This window comes from Delphinapterus leucas, chromosome 11, assembly GCF_059928025.1.
Source record: "Delphinapterus leucas isolate spDelLeu-1000000601 "Yukka" chromosome 11, BTC_Dleu_Yukka2, whole genome shotgun sequence".
Classification (NCBI taxonomy): domain Eukaryota; kingdom Metazoa; phylum Chordata; class Mammalia; order Artiodactyla; family Monodontidae; genus Delphinapterus; species Delphinapterus leucas.
The window spans coordinates 93003147-93024644 of record NC_143139.1 but is presented as its reverse complement, the minus strand read 5'-3'; the positions used below and the strand labels follow the sequence as shown (position 1 = coordinate 93024644).

General features: G+C 47.4%; 2 protein-coding genes across 4 annotated transcripts; one reads left to right on the top strand and one right to left on the bottom strand.

Moving 5' to 3' along the window:
* Positions 1-3189: 3189 nt before the first annotated feature.
* Positions 3190-15389, top strand: JOSD1 (Josephin domain containing 1). Of its 3 annotated transcripts, none has more exons than XM_022597025.3 (5): positions 3190-3547; positions 3878-4694; positions 12189-12317; positions 12446-12640; positions 13285-15389. In XM_022597025.3, the coding sequence occupies exons 2-5, from the start codon at positions 4510-4512 to the stop codon at positions 13382-13384; spliced, it is 609 nt and encodes a 202-aa protein (XP_022452733.1). In that variant the 5' UTR covers positions 3190-3547; positions 3878-4509; the 3' UTR covers positions 13385-15389. The 3 variants fall into 3 exon arrangements, with proteins under 3 accessions (XP_022452733.1, XP_030616741.1, XP_030616742.1); XM_030760881.2 differs by lacking the exon at positions 3190-3547 and adding an exon at positions 11289-11472 and having other exon boundaries at positions 4591-4694; XM_030760882.2 differs by lacking the exons at positions 3190-3547; positions 3878-4694 and adding exons at positions 4725-9126; positions 11289-11472.
* A 1357-nt stretch (positions 15390-16746) lies between these two features.
* On the bottom strand, positions 16747-18788 carry TOMM22 (translocase of outer mitochondrial membrane 22). The gene is made up of 4 exons (XM_022597026.2): positions 18644-18788; positions 18273-18391; positions 17686-17803; positions 16747-17466 (listed from the first exon to the last, which is right to left on the bottom strand). Exons 1-4 carry the CDS (start codon positions 18785-18787, stop codon positions 17392-17394), a joined length of 456 nt encoding a protein of 151 aa, XP_022452734.2. The 5' UTR covers position 18788; the 3' UTR covers positions 16747-17391.
* Between the last annotated feature and the right edge of the window lie 2710 nt (positions 18789-21498).

Below are 21498 nucleotides of genomic sequence, written 5' to 3'. Positions count from 1 at the left end.
CTAATTCGTAACCGGCCTCCCCTCCCTCCCCATCTCATTTGCCTAATCTATGCGCAGCCCCGCCCCAAACCTTATCAGAATAATTTATGCGAAATTTCTCCAGCCGCGTAGAGGATGACACGTATCTCTAGCTAAGAAACAAACGACCAGGCCTCTCAGCCACCAATCGCTGCAGCTCTTTCAAGTACCTAATGAATAATTAATGAGACCCAAAGCCCAACAACAAATGTCTGAGACGTCACGCGCCTTGATCGTAACTTGGGAGGGACAGCACCGTGTCCACGCTACCTGCCAGGAGCCTTCCCGCCAATGGGAGCAGAGCAGAGCACGACTGACACAGCAGCCATACAATGAGAGAAATACACACAACGCTTACCTTCACCGCCCATCACTCTCCTTGTTTTCAGAGGCAGTGCTCAGCTTCCAAATCCTGCTGTTAGGCAGTCGGGGGCGGAGAGCCTTCCGATGATAGACAGGTGAAAGGCCCAATCCAGTCTTCGGACAAGTCCCGCGCCTCGGGCCACCGCCCACGGAGATAGTAAACTGCGCAAGGCGCCTCCCACTCAACTCAGTGACTCCGGGCAGTCACTGAAGACTGATTTTCGACCTGCTGGCAGCCTCCAGGCAATTTTAACACTAGGATCGATGTCTGGAATACTACGGCAGCCAGAGCGCGGCAATTAACTGAACGCTGACCTTAGGGAGAATTCTCCATTCATTGCCTCTGCGGAGAGAGCAGTTACACGACCAAAATGAGGCAACTAGCTCAATAGAAGCCAAAAGTACCTCAACACATTTGTGAACTGTAAGGCCGAGATCTAGAGTCTGTTAAGGTAGTTTCCTATGGATGATTCTTTCTGTGTCATCAGCTGTGTAAAACCCAACCCAAAACACTATCAACAGAAGTTTTACTGTCTTGAATTCCTCTTCCAAAAAACTGAAGAGCTTGATGAAATTAGGGATTAGTCAAACTCTAATAATGCTGGCCATGGCCACTCGTTCCAGGCAGCAAGCAAGAAAGAGCAGCCATTTCAGAAGATAACATACCCAGATTTAGGGGTTTGGAACACAAGATTTTGTGAGCAAGAGGCAGGGTTCCAAAGAGCCTTCAGTTTCAGGGATCTACTTGAGAGTTAAGAGGCAACTTCTTGTTCCTGTTTGCAACTACGATCAAATCTTTTTTTTTTTTTTTTTTAATATTTGTCTGCACCGCGTCTTAGTTCAATGGTACGCGGGATCTTAGTTGCCGCATGCGGGATCTAGTTCCCCGACCAGGGATTGAACCCAGGCCCCCTGCACTGGGAGCCTGGAGTCTTAACCACTGGGCCACCAGGGAAGTCCCCAATCAAATTTTATCTGTACAAACACAGGTGAGAATCTGGGATGAGAAGCCATCCAACTCCAAACGTCTTGATAATAGTTCTTCAATTTTTTTTTTCTGCTGAAATTGCTCACCGCTATCCTACATATGCCTCTATGAGGTAGATAAAAATATTAAAATCTCAATTTGGCAGAAGAGCCAAATATTGTGGCATTATACTCCAGAATAATATTGATATTTAGAATCTTACCAACTGGCTCTTCCAGAAGAAGTTCAAGTTCAGAATGTGCTGACACCTGATGGTAAGCTAAAAAACATGCCCTTCTCATTACAGGGCTTTACCCAGAAAAAAAAAAAATTCTCAGAGAAGGTGCTTCTTGAATTGAATAGAGAAATCTCAAATCACATTTTAGAGAGGGAATTCCTTACCATCTTTACATCCTCTTTCGGAAGACAGGTTAGAACCTAGGTTCAAATCCTAGGTCCACTATTTACTAGCTATGTGACCTCAAGCAAGTTAATTAACCTCTCTGTGCTTCAGCTGTCATCTCAAAAAAAAAGTACCTACCTAACAAGTTAGCAGTAAATGAGTTAATATAAGTAAAGCACTTAGAAGAACAATGTTTGCAAGCCTCAATTACGAATCATACACAAATATAACTGTAATCCTTATATGGCTTACAGATAATAAAAATTTAAGATGATTCAAAAGTTGTCTGGACGAGGGCAGAGGACTCCCAACCACATGGTAGGCACACAAACAAGTATGTTAAGTGATAATTCTGTGTTTAGTGTAATGGTGTTGTTAAAAAGAAACAAGCCCCAAATGGAGTCACTTGTGTTGAGCCCCACCAAGATTTAACACCTAACCTAACTGCAGTTTCAACCTCTATCAGGAGTAGAATCTTAAACCAATCACTCTGGAATTTCCTGAATCAGGTAATCTGCCTGATAAGACCCCTTGCTTCCTATAAGGGAATGTGACCTTCCCTAATACAATCCACTCTTTCTTCTGCCTGTTGAAAACTTTCCATTTTGCACAACTCCTAGGAGCGCCTTTCTATTTACTAGGCGGGATGCTGCCCGATTCATGAGTTGTTTAGTAGGCCAAGTAGATTTTCAGATTTACTCAGTTGATGCTTGTGTTTTAAGTGTTGAGCTGTATTGAAGCAGGATTAAAGAAATGACTGAATTAAGTGTGATCTTTTCTTTTATTGTTTTTCCAACTTTCTGAACAAAAATCCAAAAGGATAGCAACACTAAAGTGGATGATGAATATTTGCTGAAGCCTTCCACATGTCTTTGGGTAAAAAAAAGGGGAAAACAATCCATGTGGGACTGAGTTCATCTTCCTGACACACACAATGCACTTAACGCCTTAAGAAAACTCAGAGGAAAGCTCTACGGCCGCCACTGTGAGACCAGACGGGAAACCGAAGGCAAAAGGGCAGTGGTCAGTGAGTAGCAAGCCGAAATACGACACCAAGGAACTGAAATAGGATTATTCCACTTGAAACGTGACTCCCGGCGAGGCACTTACCCTCAGAGCTCCCGGAAAGTGAGGGCGGTCGGGCCCACTAAACAAGAGAATTTGCGCCCGACCGCGTCACTAAGGTGCTTTGAAATCACCTGGCGAACGGCATGCTAGACAAAGAAAACGGCCAGCGCAAGTGAAACTAGTCCGGGTTCGCGAAAGCACTCGGCCCAAAAAGCCTGATCAGAAAGACGGGAGGGCTGGGGAGAGTCGCGAAGTGTAGCCCCAGGCTGCGTCGCCGCCCCGGAACCGAGCCGACGCCCGTGGGATGAGAAGGGCGGGACAGGCATCGGGGCGGGACTCTCACCGGCCGCCGGGCCTGCCCAGCCCCGGAGGGAGAGAACAGAGGATCCGGGCACCAGCCGAGGCGCCGGGCACTATCTCTACCTGCGGCGAGTCGCCGCTACAGCCGCCGCCGGGCTACCCACCCCACACCGCCAGGGGGCCCAACGCAGCGTGCACCCGCGCAACAGACGCACGGCGGCCGCGACCCCACAGCCGGCGCCGCTGACGTCAGGCCGACGTCAGAGCGGACGCCGCGGCGGGGCGGGAACTGGGACGGCGAAGGAGGGCGTTTTCGGAGCACGCGCTGGGCTGGGGCCGCTGACGTCGGGCTCAGGTGCGCGCGCTCGCTCGCCCGCCCGAGAGCGGCCCAGGTGGCGGCTTGCAGCTCCAGGTGGCGGCCTGCATCGGTGAGGGGGCGACCGGCGGCGCGTCCGCACGCTGTCCCGGCGGCGCGGGAGACCGGGCGGGGTCGGGGTTAGGGGAGCGGCGGGAGGGCGCCTCGGCTTGCACTCACGTGACGGGCGGGGAGGTTGGGGTGGGGGCGGCGAGCTGGGTGGGCCTGGGCCCCCGAGGGGGAGACGAATTGTCCGGCCCCACCCCTCGCGGGCCTGCCCGTCGCAGTGCAGGACCTTCCTTGGGGCTGGGGCCGGACCCATCGCGCAGCTTCCCTGGGCAGCCTGGTCCTCTGCGGCGGCCCACCCGACCGCCGGAGCTGACAGGAGTTGTCTTCCCCGTAGGGCCGCGGCGAGAAGGCGAGAGTCCGCGCTTTCCGAGGGAGCTGCGCCGGCCTCGGCCCCGCGGGGTCCCACCGCACCCGAGAGGATGGAGAGCCTCCCCCGACGCCCCAGCAGGGCCCGCGATCCCACGCTGGCCGGCCCTCGCTAGCTGCTCGAAATTTGCGTTTTATCCACCACCTAGGCCTTGTCTCCTGAGTCAGTGGCGTTGTGGTTCCAAAGAAATGGAAGAAAAGGAGCGATGTGACCGACTCCGTTCGGTCCTCCTACCTTGAGGCCTGGTTGGCATTTGTAGAAAGGAAAATACAGCAAGAAAATCGTGTGTTTTTGGAAGGGGTAGAAGAGGAGGGTGGAAGAAGGAAAACAAGGTCTTAGATTTTATATGATTTTTTAAAACTTCTGCACTTCGACAGTGGTGGCAAAATACACTAAATCCAAAAGTTATCTTTGTTTTGAGAAGGGGATTATTTTTCCTTTTGATTATGACCTTTTCTCCCCGTGACAAAGCATAAATCATGGACATCAGAAAATAAGGTAGACCTCAGGAATCCTGCAAAGACTGAGAAGCTTACATTCCTCCTCAGGAGGAAAGAGTGGGGTGTTTTTAGCCCTCTCTGGAACCTAAAACGAAAAACATGAGTTGCGTGCCATGGAAAGGAGACAAGGCCAAATCCGAATCATTGGAGCTACCCCAGGCTGCACCCCTACAAATCTACCATGAGAAACAGCGCAGGGAGCTTTGTGCTCTGCACGCCCTCAATAATGTCTTCCAGGACAGCAATGCCTTCACCCGGGACACGCTGCAAGAGATTTTCCAGAGGTAGGGGACTCCTTCTTGGTGTCTCTATCCTTTTGTGCTCTTTTTGAATTTCTGCGCGTGGGGCAGCGTCTCTGCTGCATAAACCTTCAAACCAACAGGGATTGTTAATGCTGTTAATGCTAACAGCTAAATGCTGTTAGCAGGTATAAGGGACACAGGAATGGGAAAGTGAATAATCAGGACCATTTACTGAGCACTTAACAGTGGGCTGGGCACAGTGCTAAGAGCCTCAGTGGTGTTACCTCAAGTGATCCCTTATACAATCCATTGGAATCTGTGTTGTCATTTCCATTTTATGGATAAAGACAGGGCTCAGAGAAGTTCAGTAATTTGCCCAAGGTAACATAACAAGAGATGAAGCCAGGCTTGAATCCAGGTTTGTTGTTGCTGTGCTGTTGACCACTATGCTGTTAATGCCTCTCAAGTCCTGCCCCCAAGGAGTTTAGAGTCTAGAAGGGGGACAAGATACGTACACACTCAGTCACCTGTCATCAGAGTTGGAATGTAGTGGGTTCCATAAGAAGGGTATATACACAGTGCTCAGCTTTTCTACGAGGCCGTGTGCTGGGGTTGGTGCTTTTCATATGGTGTTTTGTGTAGCTCTCCTAACAGTAGATTTACTGTCTCTATTTCACTGATAAAGAAACAGAAAGAAAGGTCAGGTAATTTGTCCAAATAGCTTCTAAGTAGCAAAGCTGTGATTTGAAGCTGACTCTAGGTCCCCTCCCCTTTCTACTTCATTCTAGAGGGCCTTTCTTATCCACTTTCCAAACGCTACCGGACAGGTTGATAGAAGTTCAGCTTTCTTCTGTCAGCTTTGATGTTCTAAAATTCTTCTCTCAAAGGGTATGAGAAATGGTTCTGCAGTGGCTGGTTCAGCACGTGTGCTGTCCATAGCAACTCTGACAGTGCGCCTGTCTCACTACACCAGCTTATAAAGAGTTATCCCGCTCAATTCTCAGTGCAGAGAAAGCCCAAGAATTCTTCAAGCAATGTGTATTGGCAGTTCCAGAAGACCCTTCTCTGACTCCATTCAGAAATGAAATGATTGCCCCAGAGGGCCTGAATTACAGCTGGGAACAACCTATTTGGGGTGATTTATGAAGCATAGGTATGGACCACTTACCCTGAAAGAACCGTAGGCCCTCTCTTAAAAGAATGTTAATCCCAGTGTGCTGACAAAATTGTAATGAGAGTAATTATTTTCCAGTGTCAGTAATAACCATAGTAATGCCTTAGCAGGGCAGATGTGTCCTTTGCATCATGGCCATCATCTGGCAAGTAGAATTAACTCTTCTCAGGAAACAGGGCCCTGGGAGGTGAGATAACTTGTCTCAGATTGCTAGGTCGTGTAGCTGAAAGCAGAAAGGAGGCCAGTCCATTAGACTGCTTCCTTTTGGCAGCCATTAATATATCTTCTTCTCCTAATTGGATATTTTCAGATTATTTCCTAATCGAAGTCTAGGGAGAAGGAAAAGACTGACAGTGAGTCCTTGAACTTGCTTGGTACTCGGTACTCTGTGACAGCCCTGCAACAACCGTATCAGCAGTGATCCTGGGAAACTAGGTTTCCATTTAAGCAATTTGCCCAGTTTCACTCACTAGTCAATGTCAATTCCAAGACTCGGTGTGTCCATTCAGAAGTTTTCCACTTCTCTAAATTTGGCCTGGACCTGACATGATGGTGATCACTAACACAGATGAACACTCTGTGCAAAGCACTGTTCTGAGTGCGTTCCTTGTGTTCACTCACTCCTGACACCAATCTTAAGGGTAGATCCTGGGACTTCCTTGGCGGTCCAGTGGTTAAGACTCCGCACTTCCACTGCAGGGGGCACCGGTTGGATCCCTGGTCAGGGAGATAACATCCCACATGCTGTGCGGCCAAAAAAAAAAAAAAAGGTAGATCCTGTTATTTTTCATCTTTCCAGATGAGGGAACAGAGTTCACAGAGCTATTCGTTGTAGGATTTGGTCCCAAGCTTTGTGAATGGAGGGCCTGCTTTCCGATCTGCTCTGCTACTTCCTGAGTATTGGGAAGGCGTCTCAGAGCAATGACATCATCCGTAGCTGTTCACCCTGCTAGGAAGTTGGGCCTGGGTTTGAAGATGTGGACTATAAGCTGCTTGTGGATAATAGCAGGACTTTTTCAGCTATGTTTTCCCTGAATGAAAGAATGCTAAATATTTGCTAAACACTCACATGGAACCAAAGTTCTATTCCTGGCTTTTGAAGCTTTAGCAAGTTGTACTACATTCCCCCAGGTACCTATCAGCACAAGATCCACCTCAGAGTAACAGCAGACCAGTACATATGAGAATACATGTACCCTACCACTCCAGAGGTGGAATTCTGTATGGAGTATTTAATATGGGAAGATTCGGTGTGGATAGATAGAAACAAAGAAGTGTGAAAGGGAGGAGAGGTGAGGGAGAGGAGATAGAATTTTTTAAACGAGAAACATTTACTAGCTGCCTTCAGTATGCCAGGCACCACTACACACTGTAAAGAAAACAAGCTGAACAAGACTCAGCTGCTGAGAAGTACGTCTTAGAACCGTCCATTGACCCGGCCTTGAGAAAAGACTGAAGTGAATTTAGAACCATGGAACTCAGAGCAATCTAAAGGGAGAAAGATAATCTATTTGGATTTTAACAGAAAAGAAGAGTAACGTTGGCAGTAATGTTAACTAGATAATTTTTAATTCCCAGATCTTAAGTTCTATGCTGTTTTGAAGATGTGGCTGATGAATGGTAGAAATGGGACACAATTTTTGATTAATGCCATTTGTTGAGAGGAAGTTCATTCTAGCAGTTGAATTTTAGCCAGACAGAATACAAAAGCAGGGTGGAGTTACAATGCAGTTGTGGGTATGAGATGACTCATGGTTGGAATAGAAATGAATAGGAATTTAGACAGGACTAAGCTAATCACTCGGCAGCAACACAGGAACAGGCAAGAGAGGAGTCAGGTGTGACAGGCTCAATCCAGGATTTGAAGATAGTGGTCAAAAAGAGATCATCGGTTTGAAAAGGATGAACAACTGCAATTGGAGAAAAGGTCAGACTATAAGAGATTATAGATACTGGTGAACATCCTCTACCACAGAGAAGCCCTCCTGCCTCCCCATTAAAAAGTCCCTGAGCACACATTTAAAGGAAGGGGCCACCTTTAAAGGTATGGCGGTTGTAAATGGAGAAAAGGTGTTGTTGAGTGTTAACCTCTAGAGATTTAAATTTTCTCATCCAAGGGCCGGGCAGACTCCTTCTCGTCATCACCATCGCCAGCACCTACAGAGTACTTTTGTGTGCCTGGCGCTGTGATCTGTGCTTTATGTATTTAAGCTGTGCTTTATGTATTTAATAATTTAAAAACACATTAGGAAGTTCTGAGCCATATTTTCTAAGGTCACACCTCAGAACTTATAAAAAGGAAAAAATTAAGGGAAAAAAGGAATCTTGATGACATGTTTCCACATCTCCTTTTCATTCAAACCTGAAACATCACCTTAGCCAGACACAGTGGTAACTATAAGAGAGGACCAGAGACTTAACTGAGGGCACAGACATCAGTGGAGAGACCTGGGCTAGAACCCATCTTCTCAGTTGTAGATCACTTCAAATCTTATGGCTCTAACCTCTGCCTATGGTGACAAAAATGAGAGGCTAGCGTACAGTCCAGAATTTCCGTGGAAATAATTAAGACAGTCCTGAATAGGAGTTTGCCGAGGAGTCTCAAGAAAACATTCCACTGGGACAGAGTAGAATTCCCATGGAATTCAGTGGGATCAGTGTGTTGAAATGTCCAGGAGACTGTTCATTGTAGCTTTAGGTTTAGAGGTAGAATCCTAGCTCTGCCACTCACTAGCTGTATATGACTGTACAAGTCACCATAACCTCTTTGTACCTCAGCTTCCTTACTTACACTACGGGGTTAATTTCTATCTCAAGATTGTTGGAAGGATTAAGTGATAAATCTCATAAAAATAGCTAACACAGTGGGCACTTGATTATTGTCAAAGTAAAAACAAGCACTGGTATAATGGGCACACTGGATGGATCCCACTTACTCAAATGGCCACTCTTCTAGGAGTGAGATGGAAACCATTCTTAGCATTTCCTATATTGATTGGTTTGACAGACACACGGTTATGCAGTTGCCATTGCCCAGCTGTGAGAGATACAGAGGAGATGAGTCATCCCCTTTGCCTCGGGAGTTTACTATTTTGTTGGACATGTATAAAATAAATGAATTCTTCAGTGGTCCTATAAGATAGGAATCATTCCCATTTTTACAGAGAAGCTAACAGGCATGGAGACTAAATCTCAGAATTGATATTGACTCTGCTTGGATGTGAACTCAGATGTGTGTGGTCCTCCTGATCTCCCTCCTTTTTCTACTGCCCTGGAGCCAGGAAGGATTCCATGGAAGAGGTAGGATGTTAGGTTGAGCTTGAAGAAGCTTTAGGATTTAGCTTGAAACAAGAACTAGGATAAAAGAAGAGAGGCCACATGGTCATGGTGCCTGAAGTACACTAAGCCCAATGAAAGGGAAACAGCAGGTCAAGTGGGGCTGGGAGGGTTGGAGTTGGCCAACCAGGCAACTGGCTCCACTGACAGTTCTTATGTAAGTGAGTGAAATGATACCTTGGTGAAGGTGGCAGGAACATAAAGGCTGAATAGGTGGAAGGAGCATTTGGAAGCAAGGAGGTCAATTTAGGAACCTGTGTCAAAAAATCCAGGTGTGGGACTTCTCTGGTGGTCCAGTGGTTAAGACGCTTCCAATACAGGGGACGAGGGCTCGATGCCTGGTCGGGGAACTAAGATCCCCCATGTTGCATGGTGCAGCCAAAAGATTAAAAAAAATTTTTTTTTAATCCAGGTGTGAGGTGAGGAGCCTCCAGTTAGGGGAGAGAGTAGGAATAGACAGGCAAGGATTTGAATCTGAGATTGATGTAGGACAAGGAGAAGAGACACTCGGAACACTAGCCCTAGAAGGTGCACCTCAAAAAAAATGTGTGGTCAAACCTGTTTGGGAGCTGAAACCTTTTGTACACCCTCTCCCCGAGACTCAAGGTAAATATTAGCATATTAGGGGCTTCAAGAAAACCTGTAGGAAACCTGTTTGCTTGATTCATTCAGCTATTGTATTAAATGCCTCTGTGATCCTCTGAGGAGCGCATTGCGGGGAAACGCAGCACTAAGGTTTGAGCTTGGTAGGGAGTTAGATGGTGAAAGAGATGGAGGACTCAGCAGTTTCTTTGCTGGAACCTTCATGCGTCTACTGTCTGGAGACTTCTCTGAAGGTATTGAGAAGCTACTGAAAAGCTGGTGAAGGGAGAGCAACTTGATATATCTTGAGATAGACTTTCATATGCTTTCTCATTTAATCCAAGTGCCCAAGAACCCATTGAGAGCCTTTGTCCTGTTAAGCTACATTTTAGGCCCAGGCCAAGGGACTCAGCTGGCCTTTCCTCTTATCAGCCCACCGCCACCAGCCGCTCTGATTCATGAGTCCTTGCCGTAAGACAGCAAGCAGAACTTTGGATTCAAACAAACCCGAGTTTGAATCCTAGTTCTGTCATCTATAAGGGAAGTGATCACGGGCTAGTCATTTTAAATCACCAAACTTCAGTTTCTAAACCCATAAAATGGTAATAATTCATACCTTCTTATGGGTTTATTGTGAGGATTAAATGAGATACATATATGAAAGCATCTATCATCAGGCATGGCAGAGAAGTTTTCACTAAACGGTATTTATTGTCACAGGTAAAACAAAGTTTGGTTGCAGAGTGGAGTTTAGTGTCCTCAGATCCCCTTCTTTGCTAACTCTGGAGGCTAGCATATAAGCCCTTATTATTTTAAGGGTCTGCTAATATTTACAGGGCAAGAGAGAGGGAAAACAAAATAAGCATGGAAAACGTTTCAACAAACGTCCCTCGAGCACCTATCACGTGCCAGGTATTCTTTGAGGTCTGGTGATGGGTAGAGAAGGCCCCTGCTGTCTTTCTAGTGTGGAAAAACACGCAAGTCAGAAAACATGTCCAGTAGTAACACGAGCTATAATTAAATTAAAGCAGGTGGATGTAAGAGGAAATGACTGGGAGAAACGTAAGGTTGGGTGGTCAGAAAAGGCCTCTAGGGCAATAACACTTGAGACCCAAAAAATGAGGAGCAGAGCAAGTGGAGATCTAGGGGAAGAGGATTCCAGACAGCGGGAACAGTGAGTGCAAAGGCCCTCCAGTGAGAAGGAGCTCTGTGTGTTCAGACTGCAGAGAGAAGGTGTTTGTGCTAAGAGGTAGGGATGAGGTCAGCAGAATCCTAAGGGCCTTGCAGGCCAGAGGAAGTAGTTTAGATCATATTTAAGTGCTTTGGGAGCCTTGGAGGGTTTAAGTAGTGGCAGGAGTATGTTTTATGTTGGAAAAATATCAGTATGGTTGCTGTATATAGAGTATAAGATTTCTTAAGTTTTTAGAGTTGACCTAAAGATCTGATTCTCTCCTGGAGATGGCATTTAGCAACCTCCTAGACATCCGCTCTCCACTTTTATTCCTGAGGAACTCACGTCATTTCCCTTCCTCCCCTTCACACAGAGGTGAAAGGCATGCTGCCCCTTCCTTCAAGATGGCCTTTCCTCAGGTCCCGGCCTGCGCCGCCTATGAAAGCAAATTAATAGGATTGGGAATGCCTTCAGAACTGACCTTGTCATGAGATGGAGGAGTGGCTAAAGAGGCCTGGGCAAAGGTGGCTTAAAGCCAGTGAGCAAACCACACTGCAGTTGAGTTTTGTTTATCTGGTACAAAATTTTTTTCCAGTTTGTGTTTGTTTGTTTTTTTTAATTCAGGTATTTTACACACATGTATATTCAGAATACCTTTAGGTGGTTCATGAATTTCAGTTTAATATGGGCCTTACTACTTTATATTGCCTTATGTGGCCCCAGTTCATACATTTATGTTACCTGTCTGAGCCCCTGTAGGCCTTTGAGTATTTAATGATTGATGATTACCAAGTATGCAAGCCTTAAACAGAAAGCATTTAAAGTGTAAGAAATGAGAGTAAGAAATACTACCCATGCAATCAAACTATCAAATACTATTTTTAATGTTAAACAAAAGGCTGTATCAAGGCAAGAAGATCAGCAAGGAAGAAGACTGCAGAAATGGGAAGACTGGGGATTTCATAGATGAGACTCCTTCGTGGAACATTCTCTGTATCCATTGAATTCACTGGAGACACACTTTCTAAATGGCAGGCAGATAGGCCCCACTGCTACTGAATTATTGTTTTTCATAAAAGGAAAGGTAATCCCTAGGGAAGCAGGAGCCCAGACTTCAAAATACTTTGGTAAAAACTCGTTACGTTTACTTGAATGGGAGGAAACAAGCTTCCAGGGGCAGTGGTGTAAAGTACTCTTTTGTCCCTGCCAGTGCAGGGCCAGGAGGGGTTAGGTTGACCAGCAAGTCTCAGCTTTCCTCCTTTCACATTTGCAGGTTGTCTCCAAACACCATGGTGACCCCCCACAAGAAGAGCATGCTGGGAAATGGGAACTACGATGTGAACGTCATTATGGCAGCACTTCAAACCAAAGGCTATGAAGCTGTTTGGTGGGACAAGCGCAGGTAATTGAACCAGGCTTGACTTGATGAGAACTGGCATTCAGCCGGGGAGGTGGCCAGTGGTGGTGTTACCGCCGGGGAATCCGGGGGAGTTGGCTGCTGCAGAGCCCGACACCGTTTCTGTTCTGCAGGGATGTCGGCGCCATTGCTCTCACTAACGTTATGGGCTTCATCATGAATCTGCCCTCCAGCCTGTGTTGGGGTCCACTGAAGTTGCCACTCAAAAGGCAGCACTGGATCTGTGTTCGAGAGGTGGGAGGTGCCTACTACAACCTCGACTCCAAACTGAAGATGCCCGAATGGATTGGAGGCGAGGGCGAGCTCAGGTACCTGTGTGGCTGATGTAGTGGCAAGTTGAGCTTATCTTTGGACAAAGGAAATGACATTCCTAGTTCCTTGGGTCCTCTCCTTATTGTCACTTAGAATCATAGGGTTTCAGACTTTAAAAAGACCTGAATCTTCAATGGCCCATGAAGACGTTAAATCCCATTGGTAGAGAAGTCCCGTTACCTGGGATGCTGGCTTCCTAGTCTGGCGGGACTGGCATTGTAACATTCTCCAACTTGACAGTATAGCTGCCAGTTCAGTGAAAGGAAGGCAAACATTTGGGCCAGAGGGGGCTAAATTTCCCTGGAACCAAAGAAGAAACTCCTCCTTCTTCTTATTTTATTTTTTTTTTACAATTATAAGTCCTTTAGAGTACTTTGGGCTCTGTTCCTCACAGAACTGGCTACTGTTGGCAGTAACATATGAGGATGAGCAAAAATTCAGATTGGAAATTTAACTGGACAGATTGAGGGGTAACCAAATGTGGACTCCTCCAAGAACAGATCACTACTAGAGTGTGTTTAGGGCAGCCAAGGGTATAAATAACAAGGGTCCTGTCTGGCGAACATGTGGCCCCAAGACTGGAGTTTGCAATTTTACTAGCATTTTCATTTTCTCTTTCATCTACCCTTTTTTCCTGTAGGAAATTTTTAAAACATCATTTGCGAGGAAAGAACTGTGAACTCCTGCTGGTGGTACCAGAAGAGGTGGAGGCCCATCAGAGTTGGAGGGCTGATGTGTAACACAGTTCTACCCAGCCTTCCCTCACCTCAACCCCCGAAATCCTCTGTGATGTGCTGTGGCCTCTACAGTGGGTCTGCCCTTGCCACGTCCCCAAACATCTCATCGGGTTTTTCCCCTCACATTTGACAGTGCAATAGGACAGACATGTAGACTGTTACAGAACGAACCAGCGTTACTTGTTCTGGGAAAGGAAAGTAGGAGCTCTGTGTGCTTAAGGCAAGCTATGGAAGACTTTTGTTTTATTTAAGAGAGGAGAAAGAAAGGTGGGTCTTAGCTTATTTCCCCGTTTCTCTGAGGACTTGCCAGAGGCTCTGCTGGAGTTCACTGCTGCTCTGACTCACCTGGAGATGCTGCCTTCACTTCCCCTTTCCTGGCAACCAGTGGGTCTGAAGACACAGTACAGGCAAAGCCCATGCTGACGGGTTTGAAGGACTTAGAGCAAAAAGGCCTCTCAGGAAACCATCTCCAAAACTGCAGCAGCAGTACAGCATGCTGTCTCCAACCCTTAATGCCGCCCTTACCCCGTTTTTAAGAGTGGTTTATGGCCATCCTTGGAGTTTTATAATGAAAAGTTCTCTAATATTCCATGCCGGGCGGTTGAATCCTGCGATATTCTAGTGTGACAGGGTGAGCTAGATACCTAAGAGGATGTGGCCAGAACCAGGCTGGGGCAGGCATGGACAGCCTGTCCGCCTCACTCCAGCATCATCCCTCCCACTTCACTGCATTGCACTGGTTTAGGAGGCTTTGAGGCACAAGATAGGCAAAAGGGCAGTTTTCCCAGCTGACCCACTCTGGCAGAAATCAGGAAAAAAATAAGACTGCCTTTGACATCAAATTCTACTAGTTTGAGACAGAGTTGGGCAAGGAAAGTATTGGGAAGATAAGCCTTCAGAGACTTGGAGCAGCTAGAATGGGTAGAAGTCCTAGGCTTGGAGTCACTGTAGTGACAAGAAGCAGAGCCCTCACATTGGGTGGATATGTGCGTTACGCTTTGTCATCTCTGTAGCTTCCTTTACAGATCAACTGAGAATGGACCTGCCCCCTACCTCTTTAAATAGTTGTAGGCCACTTTTCTCCCCGTAACTTGGGAAAACAAAAGGAGAAGTAAGGGTCATACTACACCGCCTGTCACCACAGTGGCTGTGGTTGTCTCAGGGCAGGTGGGCAGGCAAGGATGGCCTGTCCAGCCCTCACAGGTCAGTGGTTTTGGCAGGTCTGATAGCTGCCCCACTGGCCAGACCTCTCCAATAGCAGAGCCAGCCTGGGGCTTGCATGTCCAGCCTGAGCAAGCTTAACGGGATGAAGCTGAGGCTTTCTCCCCACTGTGACTGGAGTGCATGTTTACACCAGCACTTTTTCTGCACATGTATCTTCAATCCAACAAGGCCATTTTTTCTGCTGAGTAACAGAGGCCACCAAGCGGCAACTGCGTTACACCCTCTCAGCAAGTGGCCGCATTGTCTTCTGCACCATTTTCCACAGCAGACCTGCTTGGCACCACAGGGAGCTCTTCGCCCCCGCACAATGACATTCCAACCACCACCAGCCAGAAGTTACAGCCAACCTTGCTCATTGTCACAAGCAGGACCTTGGGTCCATTGGCACTGTCAGTGATGTAAGCCATTTCCTGGGAGAAGGAAACTCCTCGCCACCAATCTGCTTGGGCCTGTGCAAATGGCACTTCAAAGGAGTCCCCATGCACTTGGAGTCCATGAGCCAGTGGGATATATGCAAAGACGCTTAAACATTTCAGGGCTGGTTTCTCTGTTCATATCCAATTCTGGTGCTTAGGAACAGGGACCTATGCTGATGCCCAAGGGCAAAAAGCCCCACTTCCTTTAAGAAAGGGGGCAGGCCTGACCCTGATGCCCAGTAAGGGGCAACCCTAGGCTTTTTGTTTTTCTTGCTTTTATTCCTTTTTGTTGGCCTTGTGCTGGGTTTGTTTACAAAAGATGTATTTTGTTTAACCAAATATTAAAAATGGAAAACTCCATACATAAATTTCATCTGTCTGAATTCTATAATTATGTACATTAAAAAAAAGTGAAGTTTAGTATGATGCTGCTTTGGAAGGAATTCACTACCACCATAAGTCATCTTTTAGAGACATACTGTGCTTTGGCCAGACCTCTCACTTCAAAAATCCAGACAAAATACTCACCAAGTAGGACTTGATTCAGAAAAAGCCCGAGACACTTTTCGACTTAATTTGTAAAAACTAGGCTCCACAACATGAAGAACCCTAACCCTGATCTTAAGTACAAGTTTTCTTTACTGACAAGTGACTGTTCTTCCCTGGTTAACAGGTGGAAGATTATGTATTTACACAGAGGACCTGGGAGGCCCCAGCACCAAGTACATAGCAGGATTCCGAGCCAAACTGACTAGATTTGAATTCAGATCAGGCATTTTCTATTCAGCCTGGAACAGATCACTTAACCTTTCTGGGACTGTTTTCCTCTTCTGTAAAATGAGAATACTGCCACCTCCTAAATTGTATAGTATAGTTCCAGCAACCCACATAAAAGACTTAGTATTGTTACTAGCACAATGCCAATAAAAATGTGTGTGAAATGGAAAAATCACAAAGTTCAAAGATAGGGCTACAGCTGGATTCACAGTCAATAGCTCATCAGCAATTACAATTGATCCTCAAACAGCACAGGTTTGAACTCGGGGGGGTCCACTTACACGTGAACTTTTTTCAAGAAATACTACAGTGCCACATGAACTGTGATTGGTTGGACAGCAGACACACAGAGGGCCAATGATTTTTAAAAGAAACGCACAGGCTTTTGACTGCAAGGAGGGTCAGTTCCCCTAACCCCGTGTTGTTCAAGGGTCAACTGTATTTTCAAAAAGAACAAACCCAAGATGTTCTATTTGCAACCTTCCTATCCCCAGACTAGATAGCAATACTATGTCATTCTTTGCAAGTTCTTTATAATTATTTTTTCTTTTTTTTTTCCTTTGGCCGAGCTTCACAGCATGTGGGATCTTAGTTCCCCAAACAGGGATCGAACCCGTGTTGCCTGCAGTGGAAGCACAGTCCTAACTACTGGACCACCAGGGAATTCCCCCTTTATAACTGTATAATGTCATTGTAGACTGTGCAAGTACATGGACCCAATCCTTTGCTGGTGGATCTGAAACCGATTGCTTGAGCTCAGAGAGGTTCTTGGTCAAAGACGGATTTTTTTTTACCTCTGGGAATTTAACTGACCTGGGCCTAAGGGATCAGTCAGTATTAAACGGTGGTGCTGGCTCAGGTGAGAGAAAATGTGAGGGGCTGTTTTCTTTGCCCTTCTAAAATGGTCTAAATAATTTCAAGGTATGTATGACGAGCACTTGGAAGACATTTTTGGTTGGAATCATTTTTTAATATTTAAATAGAAAAAGTGAGCACTGACTTCTTTTTCTCTCTTAGACACACACACGTCTAACAGCCGAAATATGCAGAGGAAATGAGCTCCTGCTCTGTCCTCCACAGTCCCCACGTTGTGGTTGAAGCTGTTGCCAGCCCTCTCCATCCTTTCCAACATAGAAATTCACAGCACAGCTGTAATGCATTCTATCTCGCGTGCACGTCCCTCCCCAACATCCCCATTCTTAAAAACCGGACAGTCGTTCATGGTCAGGGGCACATCCTTCCCGACGGCATCAGTTCCTGCCCCACAACGGGACAGTGAGGAGCTCTTCCGTCAGAAGTAACTTCGTGAAAGGGGTGGGATGGCCGGAGCTGGAGTAACCATATGCATTGCTGCACTCTGGTATCAGAGTGAGGACAGAAGAAATAAGTCAGCAGAGCATGGAGGGCACAGTTGCAAGTGAGGAGTCTCTCCATGAGACAATGTGGGGAGAATTCTCCCCACCAGGTTTAGATAAATCAATGTGCCAAAGTTCAAAAAAATAAAATAAAAAAAACCCCAATACTCAGCAGTTCAAACACTATTGAATTTTCAAACTTCTCCCACCAAGACAGGCCAAACATAGCAGTAACAATCTAGATCTTTCCAGGAAGTGAGGGTAGAGCCCCGGGCATTCCTCCTGACAGCCCTGTATTAGGCCCTAGAAGTATCTGGAAAAGAAAAGGAGGGGTGTAAGGGCTCTCATTTCCATCATACCCATCCAGGCAGACAAGGTCTATGAAAACAATGCTGAGGGCACAGTCAGGCACCTAAAGGAGGGTGGGCCGGATCCCAATCCCTCCCGGCACACTAACCGCCCTACCTAGGTGCCGGAGGAACAGACAACTTATGTCTCCACTGCCGGCAACAAGCCCAGGGTCTGGGCTCACCTGCCGCTGCTGCAGCTGCTGCTGTTGCTCCATCTGCAGCTTCTCAGTCTCAAAGACGACCGGAAGAACCAGGATCATGAAGGAAGTGGTTCCAATCCACAAGGCTGCCCTGGAAAACCTGCGGAGGGAGCATGAGCCCGACGGCAAGACAAAAATACACAGCTTCACCAAGAACTCACCAGTAGCCAAATCTCTCGCCCTGCACATTCCAGTGTTCTTGGTAGGCGTGTCCTACCCGACTCTTGCGCTGTACTCCTACCGGAAACAGGAGGAGCAGCTCTAGGGCCTGTGCGTCTAGTGAGAGTAGTCTGAACAGTCTCCTGAGTTCTCACCGTGCTGCTTGTACATTAATTATATCACATGATCTCAGGTGATCCTCACAACGACCCTGCCCAATAAGAATCCTCACTTTACAGACGAGGAGATAGAGACCAAGAAAGGTTAAAGTAGCACCAGTCCAAGGTCACTCAGTGATCTAGCCGGCGGGCTGGCCTCCAACCCAGGTCTGCGGCTCCCAAAGCCCGTGTTCATTCAGGGCACCTCAGTCACCCCAGGCACACCCCAAGGTCTTTGCCCTCGTCCCTTACCTGTACATTTTTTGAGCCACGAAGAGGGAGAGATCAAAAGTGGCTCCAGCCGCGGACCGGACTCTCTCGGGGAACATCTCCGTCAGACCCCACAGTCTCTCCGACAGAGTCTCATCTAACTGTGGTGGAGGAGGCGCGGATATGGGCCGAAGCAGCGGTAACCACCCCCCGACGCCGGGACATGCCGGTCTCCTGGAGCTAGGGCACCCCGGCCCCAGCGGAGCCTCACCCCGCCTCCCGGAGACGCCTCTGCTCGGACCTCTCCAGGCTCCGCGACGCGCCTTCGTCCCGCTCCTGCAGCACGCGGAGCCCCCACCCCCGCTCCCCGCCCGCACCCTCCCAGCCCCGCTCCGCCCCGCAGTGCCCAGTACCTCCTCGTCGTCTTCCTCCTCCAGCTCCTCCTCAGGCTTCTCGGCATCGCCTTTCGGAAGCAATTCGTCCGGGGAGAGCGGCGCCCCAGGGCCCGCGGCGGCGGCGGCGGCGGCGGCGGCGGCGGCGGCGGCGGCGGCAGCCATGGTTGTGGGGAACACCGGAAGCGGAAGAGAAGAGGCGAGTGCGGCGCCGACGGCGGACAGAGCCGCCCTTCCGGGAGCCGGAGGCTGGAGAGCTGGGGAAGAGCGCCGCCCTCTGGTAGGCAGGCTTCACCGGCCTTCAGCAAAGGGCGGCCGGGAGGTCGGAGAACGTGAGACACGTGGGAAACTTATTAAAGCCCTGAATCGGGGTGCGTCAGCTGTTAATTCTGTTCTGTGGGCTTAGGGTGAGCCCGAAAATCTGCATTTTAACAAGCCTCCCAGAGATCGCACGTAGACAAACACGAATCCAGTTTCATTTCCCTGAGGGCTGTGTTTGGTAGGAGCAAATTAGAGATTTGGAGATGTATTGGTCTTCTGGGAAAACGTCAAGTAAACAGTCCCAATGTACTAAAACAAGGGCGAGAGTGTACCAGGCACTGTTTGTGCGTGCGAAGGGCGGGGGTGGGAGGGGCGCTCATTTAATCTTTGCATCAACCCACTGAGGTGCTACTATCCCCATTTTTTTTGGCCGGGCCATGCCGCATGCAGGAACTTAGTTCCCCAACCAGGGATGGAACCAGTGCCCACTGCATTGGGAGCCTCAAGTCTTAACCACTGGACTACCAGGGAAGTTCCTATTGTCCCCATTTTAGAAATGAGGAGATTGAGGCACAGTACAGGGTTGCTGCAAGTATTTCTGGAGGATGGATTTCAAGATGTGGGTTTGCTGGCCAAAACGTATGAACATTTAAAATTTTGGTAGGTATTAGCTAATTGCCCTCGGAATTATTATATCACATACTTTCACAATAGCAAATGGAAGTGTCCTTTTCTCCACACCCTCCCCAGCATTAGGTATTATCCATATTTTCATATGATGGATGAAAATGCTCCTTTTTATAATGTGTCCCACAAGTTATTAATACAAGGGTAGTTTGATATACCTCTTTAGACAACTGACCATGGAACCGAAGAATCTCAGGATAGGACAGTCCTGATCCTTATCTGATACTTGAGAGACTTGTCCCGTGTTTACATATTCCGGGGAGGGGGGGCGGGGTTTGCACTTTCTCCAGATAGAGCCCTCAGTCCTCTTTATCTTTGGACAGGGCAGCTCTAACTACAAAAAGTCTTCATGTCACAAAAGGGTACCTACTGTCTGATTCCATTAGGTAAAGTTAAAAGACAGGCAAAACCAATCTATGGTGAGAAAGGTAGTGATTCCCTTTGAGGAGGAAGAGGAGGTAATATTTGGGAAGGCAGGAGAGTTTCTGGGGTGCTGGTAAAGTTCTATTTCTTGACGTGTGTGGTGTTTACATGGGTATGCCCATTTTGGATAATTTGTCAGGCTGTACATTTATGAATTATACTTTTTGCATGTATTTAAATTTTTTTTTAAAGTAGGCTTGAAACCAAGCAGGATCCTGTGGGTCCCTCCCGGGTACAAATCCTTTCCCTGTCCCCGTTTCTTGTTTGTAGGAAATCGGCTTCTTTCAGCTTCCCTGACCTTCCCTGAGTTCCAAAGGGCAGGTTCAAACAGTTGCTAATCAGGGAAGGGAGGGAAAGCAGAAACAAAGGAAGAGCCGTCAAGAAACAGTGCAGCAATCCTGGTTCCTCAAGAGATATACATAACCTTTGGGTTCTTCTGCAGGAACTAAGGACCCCACGCAGGTGGAGGATGGTAAACTCAGGCTGAGAGCAAGATTCCTGCAGCACCGCCCTGTTACCTCACCACCAACCAATCAGAAGAAAGTCTGCACACAGTGGAAGATAAGGAAGACTCTGACCCTCTCCGCAAATGATTCTCCCAGAATCTTTGGAGTCCGCCTTCTCCCCAGGTTGCTGACCTCCTGAATAAAGCAAGCTTTCTTTTCCAACCAACACTTGTCTGAGTATTGGCTTTTGAGCAGTGAGCAGCTGAACCAGAGTTAGTAACAGGCTAGCTCTACATAAATGCAAGGGCAATCAAATGCCAATGGCTTTTGATTCTCTTATGGGCTCTTTTAAGAAATGCTGGAAGACCAACACTCTTTTTTTAAAAAAAATTATTTATTTTAGCTGTGTTGGGTCTTCGTTTCTGTGCGAGGGCTTTCTCTAGTTGTGGCAAGCGGGGGCCACTGTTCATCGCTGTGCGCGGGCCTCTCACTATCGCGGCCTCTCCTATTGCGGAGCACAGGCTCCAGACGTGCAGGCTCAGTCGTTGTGGCTCACGGGCCTAGTTGCTCCGCGGCATGTGGGATCCTCCCAGACCAGGGCTCGAACCCGTGTCTCCTGCATTAGCAGGCAGATTCTCAACCACTGCACCACCAGGGAAGCCCCTAGACCAACACTCTTGAAGGGTAGAGAAGGCAGTCTTATGTGGAAACTACAGACATCATTGGCTCTGATGAAATAAAATTCATATTTTATGGCAAGACAAGAAAAATTTAAACATAAAATCTTTCTTTGCCTGTTTGGGCCTCCTCCCTCCCCTTTAGTGTGTATTGTGCACCTGCATTAACCAGACCTCCTTAGGAGATAACCTTCCTTCTTGTAAAAGGCCATGATGACCCATGACCCACTACTCCCTGTGTACATATAGATCTGGATTGTGTAAACTGTCAATAATACGTCATTTAACATATAGCACTCTGTCTCAAAAACTTATGTAACTGTGCTTTGACCTCTAACAGATGGAAAAATTCTCAGAGCTTTCTGAGAGGCTTTCTCCAGGT